General features: G+C 47.1%; 1 protein-coding gene across 12 annotated transcripts in view; it reads right to left on the reverse strand.

Moving 5' to 3' along the window:
• Positions 1-6,301: 6,301 nt before the first annotated feature.
• CELF6 (CUGBP Elav-like family member 6) overlaps positions 6,302-20,168 on the reverse strand; it is a 39,764-nt gene continuing 25,897 nt past the window's right edge. For 2 of the 12 annotated variants that reach the window (XM_057488948.1, XM_057488953.1), the window contains 10 exons: positions 16,595-16,735; positions 13,166-13,294; positions 12,980-13,059; positions 12,464-12,842; positions 12,229-12,378; positions 11,974-12,036; positions 11,640-11,720; positions 11,410-11,553; positions 10,637-10,792; positions 6,303-9,760 (listed from right to left, as the gene is read on the reverse strand). In XM_057488948.1, coding sequence (XP_057344931.1) covers positions 10,665-10,792; positions 11,410-11,553; positions 11,640-11,720; positions 11,974-12,036; positions 12,229-12,378; positions 12,464-12,842; positions 12,980-13,059; positions 13,166-13,294; positions 16,595-16,735 — 1,295 coding nt within the window. In that variant the 3' untranslated portion in view covers positions 6,303-9,760; positions 10,637-10,664. Of the gene's footprint in view, positions 9,761-10,392; positions 10,465-10,636; positions 10,793-11,409; positions 11,554-11,639; positions 11,721-11,973; positions 12,037-12,228; positions 12,379-12,463; positions 12,843-12,979; positions 13,060-13,165; positions 13,295-16,594; positions 16,736-20,168 lie in introns of all 12 variants that reach the window. The other 10 variants (XR_008992665.1, XM_057488951.1, XM_036907816.2 and 7 more) reach the window with 10 other exon arrangements.

Genomic DNA, 20,168 nt, shown 5'->3' on the forward strand with positions numbered 1-20,168 from the left:
CTCCAGATTTACAGGCCCCACAGCCATGTTTGCCTTGTGTGACCCTTGGCATCCCAGCGGCAGTTTATTGAACTGAGTGGATTCCTAATCCAAGCAGTGCTAAGCAAATGTTCTCTCCTGGGAATCTTGAATTAGGGCTGAGAGATGATGATTCTCGAGCAGAAGAGCTATAAACTCTGGAGCTATGGTGGACCCACCTCTAGCTACTATGAGGAATGAGAAATGGAGAGAGACTGTGGAGAGAGAATGAAGCATGGAGAGGCAGAGACCACAAATGGTGACGCTGTTTTCTGTTTCCTAAAAGCTTCCCAGGCCCTTTCTGAGGCCCTCTGACCTTAGGGTCTATGAATCACCTTGTTTTTTCTCTTTTTATTTTTAAATAAAATTAAAATTTTTAAAATCTTATTGAGGTACATAAAGTGCATAAATTTTAGTGTACAGCTTAATGAATTTTGACATGAGTATACACTTATGCAACCATGCCCTAATCAAGATGGCAAACAATCCAATTTTTTTCCCCTTCACCTATTTCACCCAACCCCTCCCCACAAATCCCCTATTGTACCCAACCCTCAAGCCCCCTGCCCTATGGCAACCACTGGTCTGTTCTCTGCGTTTATGGGTCTATTTCTGGTTTGTTTGTTAACTTTTAGATTCTACACATAAGTGAAATCATATGGTATTTGTCTTGCTGTGACTTATTTCACTTAGCATAATTTCTTCTACGTCCATCCATGTTGCAAATGGCAAGATTTCATTCTTTTTTATGGCTGAGTAATATTCCATTGTGGAACTGTGGGGGGAAAAAACCACATCTTTTTTATCCATTCATTCTATCAATTGACATTTAGGTTGTTTCCATATTTTGGCTATGTAAATAATGCTGTGATACACATAGGAGTGCACATATCATTTCAGATCAGTGATTTTGTTTTCACTGGGTAAATTCCCAGAAGTGGAATTGCTGGGTCATATGGTATTTAAATTTTTTGTTTTTTGAGAAACCTCCACCCTGCCTTCCATAGTGGCTGTACCAAATTACATTCCCACTAAGGGATTGTCTTTTCTCCACATTCTGACCAACACTTCTTATTTCCTGTCTAGTTGATGTTAGCCATTCTGACTGGTGTGATGAGTCACTTTATCTATAATAAGTAGTTTAACTGAACTTGTACCCAATGCAGAGCTACCACAAATTCAGTCTCCTCAGGTGGGCCCTCTGTGTACCCAGCAATCTTCCCACAAGTCAGCTTCAGCCACCATCCCCCATTCTGCTTCACGAGAAAATTAAGGTAATGCGGAGAAAAGTGCCTTTATTTTCAGCCCCCTCCATACATTTGAATCTCTTCTACCCTTACTTTCTAAGAGGTAGAAAGGTCTCCCTTCAAACCCAAAGGTATTCTTTTCACTGTGATCTGTATTTCATTTGTCTCTTCAGGAACTGTGATCCTTCACTTAAGCCTCTCCTTCATCCATGTTCAACTTTTTCCTCTCCTACTCTTTGGTCTCAGCATAGAAACTTGATTCACTAGCCCAACCAAAAAAAAGAGTCCAATTTTAACCCCACACACTACTGACCATTGCACATGTTTTCTGACCTCAATCAGGCTTCTGGGGAGTAGTGAATACTCCATCTGCACATCCTCACCTTCCACATATTCCTTAAATCTTGCAACATCTGACCTCTTCCCAAAATGTCTACTGAAAATACTTAAACTGAAGTTAGGACTTTCAAACTGCTAAATCCATTGGAAAAATATCGGGCTTAACTTATTGAGCCACTTGATGTCATTTGGCATTGTTATCATCCTGTCCCTGCATTCCTTTCCTCTCTTGGCTCCTATGGTCTACATTCTAGTTTCTTCTTACCCTCAACATAGTTCCTTCACAGCATTCTTAATAGACTCCTTGCCTGTCATTCACTATTTAAATAAACAGTTTAGTCCACATGCATTTCTCACCTCCTCTACCAGTAACCTCATCAGCGCCCACTTGAAGCAGACTTTGGTAATTCAGGGCTTCCCAGAATCTGATTCCCCTCCTATGCTACAAGTCTTAGAGGTAATCAGAGCCTACCTTCCATGAAAGACATTGAAAAGGTTGGGTCTTTGCTTTCCTAGCTCTTTGGTAGCTCAGACTAAGGCATGTGACCTGGGTCTGGCCAAATAGCCCCCACAAAGTGTAGATTCTGGAGAAAATGATTCAGAGAAATAGAACCGTACAGAATTCATCCTGGTGGCCATTGCTATGTAGGGTCAACTTGGGGTCTGTAGTGAGTACTGGTGGTGATAACACCAGCTCTCCAATGATGATGACAATGGCAGTAGTCTTGGTGGGCTGGTTCCAGCATCTGATTTTAGCTTTTGCCTGGTAGACTGGCCTCCCATTGTTCCTGCTTATTTTCCAAGTTTGTGTGTCCTACGTGGCCATCCCATGACCCACCCACTGCCCTTTCAACAAATGGCTTTTCTGTTTAAATCATCTTGTGTGACACACTGACTACAAGTGACCAGGATTCTCAAATCTGCCTATCTTTCTTGTTTGAATTTGGGATAAGTTGTGTTTTTGACAATTCTCACAGGCAAGTCATTTTCTTCTCAATCTGCCTTTTTTTTTAAAGTGTTCTCAGCTTAGTAAACATCACCTATAACTTGTTCAGCCTGAACACTGAGAGGGAAGCATCTTAGACTCCTCCCACCCTCATTTAAACTGAACCAATTTTATAAATATCTTACCTTTTACCTCTTAATACATCTTAAATTGATTGGTCTCTTTGCTTTCCTACTCTTCCTCACCAGAACCATTGCACTAGCCTCCTCTAGACGCCCTATCCCAATATCTACCCCTCTGATCTATTCTCCACTTAGCTGCCTAGTGGAATCTTTCTAGGACCCAAATCTAATCATGTCATTCTGCTATTAAAGCCCTTCAGTGGCTCATTATACCCTTTCTATGGATGTGGCTCCTACTTGACTCTCACCCTTTCCTCACCTGCATCCTACACTCCTGTCAGGTCAACTTACATGTTCTTACAGACCACAAAGGACATGTCTTTATGCTCCATAAGTACTTAATGGGGCTGACAGTCACACTGCCACCTCTTCCCCCTGCCCACTTCCACCGTTCAGAGGTAGATACATGACCCACAGGCCAGGCAGGGGACTCCTTCACCCAGACCAAAGTAATTAGTTCAGGTATGGGTTTGAACTGAGTAGAGCCCAATCACAAGCTTCCCCTCAAAGCTCTCTTGCTTTTGAGGTCATGGTGCTAGAAGCATGTGAGATAAAAGTTGCTGGCACCAAGATCTCCCTGGAAAAAGTGTGTCTACATCAGGAAAGAAAATACGACCAAGGCACAAAGAGAAGGAGAGTCATTAGAGAGATCTGATGACCTTTCTTTGAGCCCTTGAATTCGGCCCTGCCTGAGGTCAGTGATTCCATGACACTTCTCAGCTCCCTTCTTCTTATGCTGGTTTGGGTTGGTGCCTATCACTTGTAATTAAACAATATAAAATGGAATGGAGTGTGCAGACAACAGACTCTAGAATGTGGAATTGGAGGAACTAAGTGAAATCAGCAGGGAGCTGATAACCCTTGACTGGGAAGTTGGCAATCCCTGTTATGCGGTATCAAATCCGCTGGTTAAATGATTTCCTACTTTATCTTGAGATTTGGGTCACACATCCACTCTAGATGGAGATTTCAGGGACACACTGGGAAAATGTCTGGATGTTGGAGTATGCTGGCCTCTTCTCAAAATTTTCAGTTGTGTCCTGTGGTTTTAATCAGGTCCATGCTGGCAGAACCAGAAACATACGTGGCTGTGTTTAGAGTTGTTGTTTCTGCCTGTAGCCAGCAAGCCTGACTGCCAGGGCCAGACAATCATGCATCTTATAGATTATAAAAACCAGATCCTTGTCTCAAGGCTAAAGTGAGAACAAAGGCACAGAGGTGGAAAATCCAATAGTAGATATGATAACCTAGGGCCTGGGAAGTTCCAGAGAAAAAGCCTGAGCCTCCAAGCCAAGCCACACCTGAATGTGTCTTTTTTCTCTCAAATTAAAGAACATTTATTTCACTGGGAATTCAGTCAGCCCTGGGGGTTCTGGTGCCTTGGGGACCCTGGCTGTGAATCCTGCTGGAGAGAGTGGGAGGTGCTGGTCACAAACTTCATGCACCTTCTTGGACTCCCTAGGATCCCTCCTCATTTCTTTCTCTGTCAGTACCTACTATGCCAAGAACCCCCTCCACTCCCACATCTGTGGTAGAAATGCCACATGGCAGCAATGGGATCTGACTTCCCAAGGGGCAAATGATGCAACTCACAAGTACAATGGAGCTCTCTGTGGAGTATGCCTTGGCCAATGGAAAACAGGAGATGAGAGAGGAACGGAGGGATACGTTCCCTCTCAGTTCTCCTCCTGGTGAACTGCCCAGGGTGCAGTTTTCCTCACAAATACCATGTGGTTTGCAAACAACCCTTTCAAGTGACCTACTCTCTCCTCGGGGCTCGTATGTGGCACTGGTCAACACAATGATGTGTTGTCTCGCATTGCTTTACGTCTTTCCTTGCCTATGTCTCTTCTGTCCTCTCATCATCCTGAGCTTCCATCTTCCCAAACAGTGTGAGCACTTTAATCCTTGCCTCAGAGTCTGTCTAGAGTACTTAGGCTAAGATACAGAGCCACAATCAAAGCCCCCTTTCCAACACTGAGTCCTGGGGTAGCAGGGAGGTTCTGAGGACACAACTGATTTCACCTGCTCAAATGCAGGACGTATGGCCCAGACTGCTGGCTTCCTGTTCGGAGCCCGGTGTCAAGGTCACTGGGTCAGGCCATTTCTGGTCTGCTCCCTAGGGAAACTGGGTTTTACTTCACAGGCCTTCTTTGTGGTTCCCTGAATTTTCTCCTGGCACCTAAGAATTCCCTTGGGAAAATTCAGACCACCCCCTCCTCCCCAGGCTTGCAGCCTGCTCTGCCTTCTGGGTCTCTGTGTTCTTAAGCAATTAGAGGGCAGTTGGCCAGAACCTGGAAGTTCAAAGTTTCCTCTACAAATGGTGAAAGGCTGTGATTTCCCCAGGTGGCTAGAGGGTGGAGGACACGGTGATCACATTATCTGAAGCCAGAGCTAGGGAGAAAAAAAGTAGCTCTCTGCCCTTTCTGAGTTTGTGCTTGGCACAGACCTGGTCACTTCTTTACAGACTCCACATGGCTCGGGATGGAAGGGCAGCTGCAGAGTCTGCATCGGCTCTGAGCTCCTTGAGCCCAGGAGGTTTGTGTAACCTGATTGTACAGATATACTGGCCATGGAGGGAGGCCAAGAGGCCAAAAACAGCCTCTTAGTCCCTGCTGGATTCAGCTGTGTCATGATACACACAGGTGCCTTTGGGACTATGGATACCAACAATTATAACAAAGCTGGAACAGATCAAGAAAGATTCTGTGATAGCATCCTTAGCATGCTCTTTTGGAGAGCATCACATGCATGTTCTGTTCCACTGAGGCAGAGGTGAGAGTCCAGGTCTAGTCAGAGCACACAGTAGATCTAGAGCTGCTTCCAAGGTAAGAGGTCATTAGTTCCATCTCAGACAAAAGGTCTTTTCTTCTTATGTCCAAGACACCAAGGCTGTATCCAGAGAGACAGAAATTACAGGGGCTCTGCTAAAGGCTAAAGACTTTACCACAGTCCCCCAGTTATACAAGTTCTCAGAGGGCCCCCAAATTCAGTGTCCACTGATAGACTCCTCTCAGGAGTGCTTTGGTGATGTGGCCTCACAGTGTAATGGACCATGGCCAGAGGCTGAGTGGAGTAACAGCTGCAAGTTGGCCAGAGTTAGTACTGTGCGGTTGCCTTACTCCTGTCCTACGCATCTGTTTCGGGCTGAGGCCTAGGCACCAATTCCATTCAGGGATTTGGGCTCTCTGGTCAGGGCCACTGGAGCACACCAGTCAAATGTTGAACGGGTAATCCCTCTCTGCTGATACTGAGTAGAGTAAGGCTGATTTATCACCATAGACAGGCCCTTACGGAAGCCTAGAAGCTGAAGTGGAGGGGAATGGCAAAGCGTGACATGTTGCTAAGAGACAGAAATCATAAGTGCCAGACTCAGACTCAAGGACTAGGACTCAGCAAGACACTTGATGCTGGTTACAAGCTCACAGAGAGCCCAGAAACTGAATGAGTCCGTTTGAAAGGAATTGCATCACCAGAGGACCCTCAGGCCTGGCAAACAGGGATCTGGGAACGCATATTCTTCAGGGCAATCTTTAGGCCCAAGAACACGTTCAAAGAGCAGAGGAAAGCTGCAATTCCAGGTGGGGCATCCTCTCAGAGATGTCCACAAAGGACAATGGATAAAGGAGATATTTCCCAGTGGAAAGGACCAAGAGCAATCAGTTTTGTTGACCAAGAAACTTACTCCACTGTCCAGAATCTATATGCTATAGATTAATGACCACTGTTTTCTCTTCTCCCCTATCCCAAATGAAAGGTGTTTTCTTTTCTTTTTTTAAAAAAAAATGGTTGTCCTCTTTCCCTCCACTACTTTATATGTTATGTAGGGATAGCTAAATTTATCTTTTAGCCAGAGATTGCAAAATCGTGTTATATCCAGACCTGATCAAGAATTGCACATCACTCGATAAAGCAACTGGACATGTCTGTTTTGTTACTCACTGGGAAGTAGGTGAGTGTTCTTTTTGTTGGGCCTAGGATCATTGCATTGTTAGGAAGCACATATTTGAAAAACTGTGTTTGTCAAGAAAACATAGGTGGATGCTGAGCAATAAAGACATGGAATATAGTAGATGCCTATTGCTTATCTGTCCATCATCCCTTCCTCTGGGACCCATTTCTCTTCTCCACAGAGCCCTGGTTAAGTTGTCAATCACGGCAGTCTATTCTTCTACCCCAGAGATGGGCACAAACTCATTCTGGCCAAAGTCCTCCTTAGGACTTGAGAGCTAGAAGTAGTGAGGCAAACATGCAGAAGAAAGCAAAGCCAAGAGATGGAAATATCATCATTTGAACCCCTAAATCCAGCCATGTCTAACAGATATATACCCTTTGATTTATCAATTATATAAGCCAATTAATTATGTAAGGTGCCACCATAATTCCTATTGGCTTAAATGTTTAAGTTTGGTTTTTGACACTTGCAGCTGAAATGGTTCAGACTAATACATGCACATACAACAGAGACACAAACACCATGTTGTTCAAATTCATTAGATATACAGGTCTTCCATGACCTTATAGGGGTCAGCAAACTTTTTACCCAAAGAACCAAATAAGTATTTTAGGCTTTGTGGGCTACAATAAGTCTCTGTCTCATATTCTTTTTTGTTTTGTTTCTATTTTTAAAGCCCTTTATAATTGTAAAAACCATTCTCAGTTTGTAGGCCATAGACAAACAGGCTGAAGGCCAGATTTACCCAGAGGCCATAGTTTGCTGACCCCTAATCTAGACCCTGCCAACCCCTGCATCATTGGTGCACAGCCAGTCCCTAACCATGGAGCAAAATACTTTGCCATTTTCGTTCAAGTGTCTTGACATGACTTGGTGATGAGTTTGGTTCAGAGTAGAGTTAGGAATGGAAAAAGGGGTCTTTTCTTGGTGCCCACTGTCTGCCACATAATAAGCACTGAGTAAAGAGTGATCATTACTTCTCGTTGATAATTTATCAAAATAATGCAGCTGCCCAAATGGCTTTGTCTAATTGTCCTAGTTTATGCTTGAAGATCCTTCCCTTTCTCCATCTCTTTCAGGAAACCTTTCCTTGACTTCCCTTACCACTCAAGTCCAAAGTAGGTACTCTTCTGCTTGCTATCACGGACTGTGTGGCCCCCAGTTACAACTACTTACCAGTCTCTTTTCCCCAACTCTGAGTACTTAGAGCGTGCCTGAGCCCCAATTCCTAGCACAGTGCTTAGCACCTAGCATGGTGAGTCTCCTGTGCTTCCACGTAGCTGTTCGAATATGCAGGTGTTACCTAGCTCCATCAGAGTCCAGGGTGGCCAGTCTATGATGCCCTTGACACTGGTTCCTCTCTCAGCTGGAAATGTGTTGTTGGTATATACCACACCTTACTTGGTAATATTATTACCATAATTATTTTTCATCCCATCCCCTCCAAAAATGAGTCAAAGACAGAGGAACAGGTGGGAACAAGTTTTCTTAGAAACCGTTATGAAGGAGGAACCTCCAACCTCACCCCCACATCATTTACTGTCTGATGTGCTTTCAGATCAAAGGCTTCCAGCCTCAGCAATGCTGGGGACCAGAGTGCCCACCACATAGTTAGGGCCTCAGACTAGTTTGATCCGTGTCTATGGGGTAGAGGGGAAATCTCCTCCTGGGAAAAATATGTGCAAGGCCCTGCAGGCCCAGGAAAGGCTGACCAAGGCAAGGTGGAGTCGTGGTGTTTGTTCTAAGCTGAATCTTTTGCCCATCTCACAGAAGCAGGCAGGAGGCACCACCACTGATCAGCTTTATATGGCACCCACTGTATACAACAGACAGACAAAGACAGACAGACAGAGCACACACCACTTCTAAGCTGAACACTGCTCACCATCTAGAAGCACCTTGGATAAGCACGTGAGACACTCTTGCATAGGAAAGATATACTTTTTAAAGGTGTGAAGAAGTATTTTGGCAAAACATCTACTTCCCTCCCACATCCTGGGTAAAGAGGGACCTCTAAATTCTGAAGCTTCTACACATTGAAAATTATCCCCTTCTCAATGGCAGTATATGTACAGTAACAGACCTTCCAAGTCGGTTGTCACAGCCCTCTACATAAATCCTGCATCTACTTTACAGACGGGCAAACTTAGGTGGCCCAGAGCCAGGGGACACAGTGGCCGGCTCAAGGTGAGGGCAAACAGGAGGTGTCTCGGCTCAACTGAAGGCAGGGCCTCTGTCTATCTGGATGGGGACGGGAAAGGCTGGCGTGGCCCAAACTCTCTTTCTTCCTGCCGGGAAGCCCCGGTTCCGTGGGGAAGGCTGTCGGGAAGGAGAGGCAGGTTCCCATGCCCGCGGGCTAGGGGGCCTCTCAGGGCGGGAAAGGCCAGGGCACACCAGAGTCCCTCCCAGGCCCCTTCAGGTCTGCCCTCTGAGTTTGAAGGTTATGGGTTCACTGCTTCTGTAACTCTCTCATTACCTGCATATGAGCCTAGAGCTCAAGTTTTAAATTCTTTTTAAAAGGTGGTTCAGGAGGATGGTTGAAGTAGGAATGAGACACACATCAATCTTTCCATAGCCCCCTTCTGCTGAAGCCGGGGCTTCCGTGGGTCTCCACCCTGTCTCCTAGGAATATTTAAAGGCAGCTTTTACGAGACTATATTTTCTTTGTTGCTTTTCATGTGTGTGGATTTTGTTTTTGTTTTCTGTTTCTTTGTTTTAATTTATATATATATAGTCTTAAAAAAGCAATAGTCCTTTGGTCCCTAAACTCTAAGGAATGATATGATTTTGAAAGAAGTAAATACGGGCTTCTTGGGCAGAGAAGCCCATGGCACCCCCAAGGCCCTCCACTGGTTCCCCTGGACAGTCGGTCCTCAGCCAGCCCCAGCTGCCTTGCCAGCCTGACACTGTGCCACAGGCGAAGTCCAACCCACTTGACGAAGATGTCCCTAACGTGGCCCGAGCCCCAGGCGCTGGCCGCAGGTCCGATCCACCTCCCTGCGGCTGCTCCCGCGGGAAGGGCTGCTCAAGCATTGCTGTGCTTTTCCTTTCCTTTCTCTTCACTCTTCACTTTCTGTTGTTGGGTATTAATTGATAAGGAGAGAGGGGAAAGAAAAACAAAGGCAAAATCACTCTGGAGGGCAGGACAAGAGCAGCTTGCCCCACCAGACACCTCAGGGGAGCGGCTGGGCCTCTCTTCCCGAGAAGCAGGGCGGAAGCAGGGCCAAAGAGATAGCCTGATCTACTGAAGCCAGGCCCTGGGTCCTGGGCAGATGACCCCAGCCCCACACCTCCTCCAGAGGGCACTCTGAGGGAAGCTCAGGTGAGGCGGGGCCCCGTGGATCTTCTGAGACAGCAAATCTCTATAAGTTGCAGGCAGCTGGCCCTGCCAGAAACCCGAGAGCTTGTCATTTCCTTCCCCGTCACCCACCAGGCCCTGCAGACCCTGCTTCTTGGCCACATTTACTCCTCTTCTCAGCTCCCTATTCACTGCCCATTATCCCAGCCCTTGCATCTCATCCCTTCTTTGCTTAAACTCAATTGTTCTCTCCCATTTCCAGGATGAGGTTCAAACTCATGGCCTTTAAGACCCTTCACACACCGGCCCAAACCTACTCTTCCAGTCTCATTCTCCAGCCCCTGCCCTGCCCACACAGAAGTCCTCTCCTCTGGTAGCCCCTGTGGCTATCTCTGGAGTGAAACTACCTGGTTGGATCTTGCTGCAATCGTCTCTCCCAGACCGTGGGGGGCAGGAATGTTATCTAGTTTGTCTCAGTCCTGGAATGAAGGAAAAACCCAAAGTCTTCAAATGAGGATTCCTCCTAACTCCTGGCTCTACTCTCCCAGACTTTTACAGAGGGGAGCACCTCAACATCCCAAAAGGAACATCAAAGCTGATAGGGCCTCCATCACTCAGGCACCATCTGCCCAAGATCCACCAAGGACCCACCTTTCTGCGGCTGGTCAGTGGGAGCAGATCAGTAAGGCCGATTGGCATCCTTGGGCCTCTTTAGCTGGACCTTGAGCCTCTTCATGCCAATTTGAAAGCCATTCATGGCCTGAATGGCTGTCTGGGCACTGGTTGGATTGTCAAAGCTAACAAACCCTGGAGGGTGTGGGCAGAGAGGTTAGCTGGGAACTCTGCTTGGCAGGGCCTCCTTTCTCTCTGATTAGCCCCCTCTTCTCCCTGCTCTGTCAGGCCAGTTCCATCAAACATATACCCCTCCATCCTCCATCATTTGCATGTGCACGTGCACATACGGACACACACTTACAAGGGCAATTGGCCTGAATTTCCTAAAGGTGTGATTCTTGGAAGGACAGGAGGTAATTCCGAGTGGATGTGTTGTGGGGTTGTCCCTTTTCCTCCCTGGCACAGGTTGACACTCTCCCGCCACAGCTCCCAGTCTGGTTCTCTGAACTGCAGTTGGATTTGAGGCGTTCTTTGGTCCCAGGTCTAGGCTCCTCCTGCCCTGGCTAGACTCTAAATAGACTCTGAAGCCTGACCTGATCAAGCATCTTCCAGACACCTGACTTTCCCAAGTGAACCTGAAATGGACTTGTTCCTGGTCTGGGCTTAACACTGTCACTGGTCTGTGACCTTGCTTTGTGCCATATACACTCAGTCTTTGGAAATCATTTATTTATGGAGGACAATCTGAGGGTCTGTAAGGAATCTTGAAGTTAGGAATGGGTGTGGCCCAGGGATGGGGCTCAGCTCACCAAAACACTTGCTCTGGTTGGTGGCTCGGTCCACAAAGACTTTGGCAGAGACAACAGCTCCAAAGGGCAGGAATGTCTGTATGAGTTCTGCATCACCGAACTCCTGAGGCAGGTGATAGATGAAGAGGTTACAGCCTTCAGGACCTGCAGGAATAGCGGCAGGCTGGTTCAGGGGAGGGACCCTGGGTCTGGCCCCACCAGGCCCTGATCTCCAGCCCCCTGTCCCTCACCTTCTCTTTGCTGCTGGGGCAGGGCTGAAGGCTGCTGGGGAAAAGCTGTGCTCACTGGGGCATAGGCCGATGGATAGGCTGCTGAAGACAGAGGTGGGAGTGGGCAGTGACCCCCAGGAGCCATCTCCCAAGAAGGGCCCCAGCTGCCTGGCTACCTCTGACCAATTCAGGCCATAGCCTGGCAACCCTCACCTCTAGAGAGGTCGTTCTGGGCCCAGGGGTGGGGGCACGGGAGGGTTGACTCCTCAGAACAGAGCCTAAACCCCCCACAAGTCTCCCTACTCCTTTCTGGGGCCCTTCAAACCCCCCCAGGCCGCGAAGCGCCAAGTGAAACCTGCGAAGTGGTGCATCCCAGCGTAGGCCTGCTGCAGGGGGTCAGCCACGCCCGGGCTCTGGGCTGGGGAGAGAGGGGCGCGGGGCCCACGGTGAAGGCCGGCGGGCGGGGTCCGGCAGGGAGTGTGGGAGGTGGAGGGAGGCTAGGAGAGGTAGCAGGGAAGGAGGAGGAGGCCCTTCCAGAGAGGCTGGTACCCCTCCACCCCCGGCTCCCCACTCCATTTTGGGGAGATTTGGGCGCAGCGGGGGGGCCCACCTGGGTAAGGGGAGAGCCCGTTATTGTAGAGAGTGTCGGAGCCCGGCTGTCCGTTGGTCTGGGGGGTCAGAGAGCCGAATCCATTGACCCCGATGGGCGCTGGAAGTCCGGGAAGCGCGCCGGGGCCGCTGCCGGGCGCGGAGTTGGCTGCTGGTAGTGGCGGAGGGAGAAGAGTCGGGCCACGGCTCCGCCGGCCCCCCCCCCGCGCCGCGCCCGGGCCCCCAGCGGGCAATACCTGCCGCCGGCAACAGCGGCGCCGCCACCAGGCTGAAGGCGGCCACGTGCTGCATCTGCGCCGCCACCGCGGCCACCGGGCCTAGGCCTGGGCCCTGGGCCGCCGCCAGCAGGGCCGCCTGGTGCTGCAGGATCTTAGGGAGTGAGAAGGGCGGGTGTGGGGAGCCCAGCGGCGGGAAGCTCTCCCGGCCCCCGGCCTGGCCTGGCTCGCCCGCCCGCCGGGGCCGGGCACCTACCGCCGTGGTGTAGGCCCCGCAGGCCCCTAGCGGCAGCGGCGCCGGGTGGAACGCGCCCAGCTGGCCGGCCATCTGCTGCATGCGACGCAGCGCGCGCTCCCGGTCCGTGTCCGCCAGCTTGACCACGAGGCTGGAGGAGGCGCCCTGGGTAGGGCAGGGAAGGTCGCGGTGACGGGTCCAGACCGCAGCGCTGGCCCTGGGCCGAGCGCCGTGCCCATCAGGCCCGTTGCTGGGGCACTGGTCACGTGGGGAGGAGCCCGTCCCCACCCCCCCGGCCTCACCGCCATGGTCCGGCTACCGTGCAGACTCTGGATGGCTGCCTGGGCTTCCCCCTGACTCCCGAACTTCACAAAGGCACAGCCTGGAGCAGGTAGAGGGACAGCGGCGGCTCAGGCCACAGGGACCGAAGGATCGTGTGACCCAGTGAGGCAGGGTCACCAGGAAATCCCGGGGTCCTCTCAAGTCACCTTTACTGGTGCCGTCAGGGCTCCGCAAGACCGTGCACTCCTCTATATGGCCGAAGGGCTGGAACAGGCGCCTGACATCCTCCTCGCCCTGCTGCTTCCCCAGCATCCCCACGAACAGCTTTCGGTCCTCTGGGGAAAAATTGAGTCGTGACCTGGGGAGCCTAAATCCTCCTGGACGCCCTAGTGTAGCCGGAGGAGCTTAGGAAGGCAGCTCACCACCGTCTAGCTCTGAGGGTCAGAGGAGGTTTAGGGAGTGAGAAGGCCCTGGGACTTCAAGGCTGGGTTTCTTTGCTCAGGCAGATGATCTATTGACAGATCTGGAGAAAAACTCAACCCAGATTTCCACCAGGAAAACCTGGGTCCTGGAGAACCCAGAAAGACTCATTGCTGCTCTTGCGGAAAGTGATTCAGTCAGTATTTTTGGTTGGGCAGAGCCCTATATGTATCTTTTATCATGTTTGACCTTTCTGTTCTTAGAGTTTTAGAAAGACTACTTTGGGCTGTTTTAGCCCTGTTTAGGGAGGGGCTCCTCAGAGAAGGCCTTTGTAATCAGACTGGCTCTGGAGAAGAGAAGGACCTTGTTGGTAAGCCCGCTATCAGTGGCTAGAAACACTGCCCCTTCCTGCTCCAGTCAAGGAAGGTTCTGGGTAAAAAAAAAATACAGCACAGAAAACAGTTGTCTAGTGGTCCTGCCTCATCCCCAGACACAGCATTGGAATGATGAATCCCCACCCTCAGGACCAAACTCCACCTGCATGCCCCTCCCAAAGGCCTAACAGGGCAGGAAGTTGGGGTTCCTAAGTCTCCAATATAATGTTTTCCCCACTGCACTTGCTGAACCACTGACCCCTTTCCTTAATCCCCACTTCCACTACCTCATTCTCTCACTGAGGTTCCAGGGTCCCCATGAGCCCTGCTGCCTCCTTTCTGACTTCCTGTTTTCTTGCTCTGATCTCTCCCCAGGTAAGTCTCTGAATTTGGGATGGGGCTTCATCCAGACCATACAAGTTGGGAGAGAAAGGGTGGGTGGGAATCTGGCTTCACGCTTCACCTTTGTGAGATCCTAGAGCCCGAGAAAACCCATCCCAAACTCCTTAACAAGCTTGGCTAGGCCAAAGGGGACCATGGATCCTGAGAGCAAGGGAAGCAAGGCTGGTGAGGGTCATAGACTGAAGCCTGGAGGACAGTGAGAAGGTACGTGAGATTGCCTGGAGTTAGCAGTGGAGGGAAACCCCAACAAGGCTATGTATGTAGCCACACTGTACCTGGATATTGTGGGGTTCAGCCAGGGCTGCCCTGGGTACCCTGAGGTGCCTGTCTGTCAATACTGTGTGTGTGTGTGCAGGGGCTGTGGTTTCTGTGGGACCAGCAGAGTGTGATTCAGCAGCATCCCGCCCTTTCTCTAAAGGATTACTGCCCGGTGATCCTGAGGGGGACGGGTGCACAACACACTTGTGGTGGGAATTCTAGAGGAGGTGCTGACCTCTGGAGGGTACAATCTTGTGGTATGCTTCACTTCAGGGAGTGTTAGCCACACAATACTGCCTTGGAACAGATCACTGGCTTTCCAACCTATTTTTAAAAAGCTATGGAATCCATTGTTTTAATAAAAATATTAGGATGAAGCTCAAAATGTAAGAGAAAAGCAGAACTGTTCTGACTGAAGCCAGAAAAGTATGGGGGTTGGGGTTGGGGGTGGAGGGCCCAGCAGCGGGAAGCTGTCCCGGCTCCCGACCCGGGCCTAGTTCATCTTGCTTGATCTTCTCTGGTAGCCACTACAGGGGACTCCAGGGAAAGTCCTTTGAAAACTCCTGACCTGAAAGATAAAGAATAGCATTCTACATGGTGTATGAAGAGGGATCTGAGATCATCCTGTTCAGGAATCTGAGAAGACAGCGAAGGTCTTTCATAAATCTCTTGACCAGTCTGATGGTGCCTTTGCCTTGACATCGGAAGACAGGCCCCATTTGGTCAGGGAATCAAATCTCAGTAGACTGTGTCATTGTTCTGAGAATGCTAACGTGTATTATGCAGAGAGGTCCAGGAGGGGCTGAAGAAGATCATAGGGTCTTCAGAGTCCCAAGGCTGAAAGGGGGCTTCAGGATGCCCGCCCTGATTTATAGTGCAGCCATGTCACTGTGTGGAGTCTGCAAGATGGTGGTGACACCTAGGTAAGGTGTCATGCCACATGGGCCAGCACCCACGTAGCCCCGGTAGGAAGAGAGAGATCAAGGCCAAGATGAAGCCCCCAGGACAGGAAAGAAGGTTGTGTAGATGGTGTGGTCTGATCCTTCATCTGCTCTTCCTTATGTTCTCTATTCTGCTGATAGTGGTCAGTCCAAGGTCATGTCACAGACCATGAAATTCTGATTTTTCTTGTCTAGTGAGAGTCTCTCAAGTTAAGATTTTTCATTTATGTGACAGGGCAATGACCCTATGGTTCTGGACTCTGAGCTGTATAGAATTTTAAATTGAAATGAGGTTGGGTTATAATCTGGGCTCTGTGTTGCCCATTTCACAGATATCACCTTGAATCTTGTTATCCTAAGATTTACAGGAACCTTGATGGTATTTGAATGAGGATGATCTGGGTCACAGTGACCATGAGCCTCAGGTGACCCCGAAATGGTGGGATAAGTTTCTTAAGAGACCTGGTCAAAGAGAAGTACAGGCTAGACCCCTGAGAATAGCCCCCAGATCCACAGCCCTGAAGATTCTGAAGGCTGATTAATGTCCCCAGAGAGAGCTATTACTGGGATTTATCCCAGAAAATTCAATTTCCTCTAGGTCAAACTCTACCAGTTTGGTAAGAAGAGGATTCTGTAAGAGGTAGGATAGAAATGTCTAAATAAAAGCATCCCGTGGGTGGTGGATGGGTCCCTAGAAAGATAGGAATAACAAATCAAATAGGAAGTCTCAACTTTCTTGGAATAGAAGGAGTTGGAAGTTAGCATCAGTGTGGAGTTGAGACATAGTTGGAAGGACACACAGTTGAATGACATAATTGCATTTCCTTTTGGCAAACAATGTGTACTCCTTGCTTTTTCACAAAATGCTGCTTTGAACCCAAACAAAGGTGTTGGGGCCCCTAAGGCTCATCTCCATAAAGCTGTTTTGTGCAGTTGGTCATACAGCTCAAGGATTCTAATAAAGCAAATGATGGGGTTGACAGCCCACAGTTAGTCAGTCTACTCCTTCCTCCTCAGGAAAGGTACCAAGACGCTGTTCAAGAAAAGAGGCTATGCCTCAAGTTGGCTCATAGGAATTCCTAAGGAGCTCAAGTTTTTGGCTTCTAGGCCTCTCATACCCACTCACCTCCAAGTCATGGGGTATCGTGACTGTACAGGCAGTGTATGGGCAAGGTTTCAGCATCAGGGTGTCTGAATATATCCTTAAAATACTGGGCCACCTTTCAGTTCAAATACCAACCTAGAAGATCCTGCTGGTGGCAGCATTTGGAGCAAAACATCTCTCCCTGATGTTTTAGTGATGACAGCAGCATAAGAGGCCAAGGAAGACTGGGAAAGTGATTGAAGGAAATATCCAGGGCAAACACTGTCCTGGCCAGATCTGATGGGCATCAAGAAGAGCTTCAATTCCACATATGCAAAAAAATACCTGTTAGAACTAATAAACAAACTTAGTAAAGTTGCAGAGTACAAAATCAACAAACAAAAATCAGTAGTGTTTTTGTACACTGGCAATGAGACATCTGAAAAGGAAATCAAGAAAACAATTCCACTTATAATAGCATCAAAAAAATGAAATACTTAGGAATAAACATAAGGAGACAAAAGACTTGTACCCTGAGAACTACAAAACATTCTTTCAACTAATTGAAAGAAATTAAAGAAGACACAAATAAATGGAAAACATCCTGTGTTCATGGACTGAAAGACTTAATATCATTAGGTAACACTACTACCCAAAGAGATCTACAGATTTAACACAATCCCTATCAAAATCCCAATGGCATATTTTTGCAGAAATAGAAAAATCCATCTTGAAATTCATATGCAATCTCAAAAGACCCTGAGTAGCCAAAACAATCTTGAAAAGAAGAAAGTTGGAGGTCTCACACTTCCTGATTCCAAAATTTATTACAGAGCTACAGTAATCAAACAATGTGGTATCTGCAGAAAGACAGACATATAGACCAAAGGAATGAATAGAATAGAGAGGTCAGAAATAAGCCCTCACATATATGATCAGATGATTTTTGACATGAGTGCTGGTCTTTTCAACAAATGGTGCTGAGAAAACTGGATACCTACATGCAAAAGAATGAAGTTGAACCCTTACCTTTTACCATATGCAAGAATTAACTGAAAACATATCGAAGACCTAAACACAAATGCTAAAACTAAACTCTTAGAAGAACACACAGGAGAAAAGCTTCATGACCATGCATTTGGCAGTGATTTCTTGGATATTACACAAAAAGCACAGGCAATAAAAGTAAAAATAGATAAATTGGACTAGATAAAAATTAAAAACTTCTGTGCATCAATGGATACAATCAGAGTGAAAAAGCAGCCTACAGAATGGGAGAAAATATTTACGAGTCATAGATATGGCAAGTGGTTCATATCCAGAATAAAAAGAGCTCCTACAACTCAACAACAAAACAAATAATCTCATTTAAAAATGAGCAAAGAAGAATTAATACTGTCAAAATGATCATCCTGCCTAAAGCAATCTACAGATTCAATGAAACCCCTATCAGAATACCAATAGCATTCTTCAACAAACTGGGACAAATAGTTCTAAAATTCATATGGAACCACAAAAGACCCCAAATAGCCAAAGCAATCCTGAGAAGGAAGAATAAAGCTGGGAGGATTACACTTCCCAGCTTCAAGCTCTACTACAAAGCCACAGTAATCAAGACAATTTGGTACTGGCACAAGAACAGACCCATAGACCAGTGGAACAGACTAGAGAGCCCTGATATTAACCCAGGCATATATGGTCAATTAATATACAATAAAGGAGCCATGGACATACAATGGGGAAATGACAGCCTCTTCAACAGCTGGTGTTGGCAAAACTGGACAGCTACATGTAAGAGAATGACACTGCATTACTGTCTAACTGCATACACAACAGTAAACTTGAAATGGATCAAAGACCTTAATGTAAGTCGTGAAACCATTAAGTTCTTAGAAGAAAACATAGGCAAAACTCTATTGAATATAAACATGAAAACTTTTTCATGAGCATATCTCCCTGGGCAAGGGAAACAAAAGCAAAAATGAACAAGTGGGACTATATCAAACTAAAAAGCTTCTGTACAGCAAAGGACACCATCAGTAGAAGAAAAGCTATCCTACAGTATGGGAGAATATATTCATAAATGACATATCTGATAAGGGGATGACATCCAAAATATACAAAGAGCTCATGCACCTCAAGAAACAAAAAGCAAATAAGCCAATTAAAAATGGGCACAGGATCTGAACAGACACTTCTCCAAAGAAGAAATTCAGATGACCAACAGGCACATGAAAAGATGCTCCTCATTGCTAATCATCAGAGAAATGTAAATTAAAACCACAATGAGATATCACCTCACACCAGCAAGGATGGCTATCATACAAAAGACAAACAACAACAAATGTTGGCGAGGATGTGGAGAAAGGGGAACCCTCCTACACTGCTGGTGGGAATGTAAATTAGTTCAACCATTGTGGAAAGCAGTATGGAGTTTCCTCAAAAACCTCAAAATAGAAATACCATTTGACCCAGGAATTCCACTCCTAGGAATTTACCCTAAGAATGCAGGAGCCCAGTTTGAAAAAGACATATGCACCCCTATGTTTATTGCAGCACTACTTACAATAGCCAAGATGGAAGCAACCTAAGTGTCCATCAGTAGATGAATGGATAAAGAAGATGTGGTACATATACACAATGGAATATTATTCAGCCATAAGAAGAAAACAAATCCTACCATTTGCAACAAAATGGATGGAGCTAGAGGGTATTATGCTCAGTGAAATAAGTCAGGCAGAGAAAGACAAGTACCGGATGATTTCACTCATCTGTGGAGTATAAGAACAAAGCAAAAACTGAAGGAACAAAACAGCAGCAGACTCACAGAACCCAAGAATGGACTAACAGTTACCAAAGGGAAAGGGACTGGGGAGGATGGGAAGGAAGGGAGAGATAAGAGGATTAAGGGGCATTATGATTAGCTCACATAATGTAGAGGGGGCATGGGGAAGGCGGTATAACACAGAGAACACAAGCAGCGACTCTATAGCATCTTACTATGCTGAAGGACAATGACTGTAATGGGGTATGTGGTGGGGACTTGAGTGGGAGGAATCTAGTAACCACAATGTTGCTCATGTGATTGTGTATTAATGATATCATAATTTAAAAAATGAGCAAAGGACTTAAATAGTCATTTCTCCAGAGAAGATACACCAACAAGCTTTTAAAAAGATGCTCAATATCACTAATCATTAAGGAAGTACAAATCAGAACCACAATGTAATATCACCTCACACCCATTAGAATGACTGTTAATTAAAAAAGAAGAGAGAGAAGAAAAGAACAAGTGTTGGCAAGGATATAGAGAAAATGGACCTCTTGTGCAGTGCTGGTGGGAATGTAAAATGGTAAAGCCACTATGGAAAACAGCATGGAGGCTCTAAAAAAAATTAAAAATAGAACCTACCATATGATCGAAGAATACCAGTTCTGGGTATACATCCAAAAGAATTGGAAGCAGATCTCAGAGAGAGATTTGTACACTCATGTTCACGGTAGCATTGTCCACGATGGTCAGACGGTGGAAGTGACCTAAAGGTCTATCAACCCATGAATGGATAAGCAGGATGTGGTTTAGACACACCATGGAATATTATTCAGCCTTAAAAAGCAAGGAAATTCTGACCATGGGACAACGAGGATGAACCTTGAAGATACTATGCTAGTGTTTAAATAAGCCAGTCACACAAAGACAAATACTGTATGATTTCACTTATATGAGGTA

Source organism: Manis pentadactyla, chromosome 11 (assembly GCF_030020395.1).
Source record: "Manis pentadactyla isolate mManPen7 chromosome 11, mManPen7.hap1, whole genome shotgun sequence".
Taxonomy (NCBI): domain Eukaryota; kingdom Metazoa; phylum Chordata; class Mammalia; order Pholidota; family Manidae; genus Manis; species Manis pentadactyla.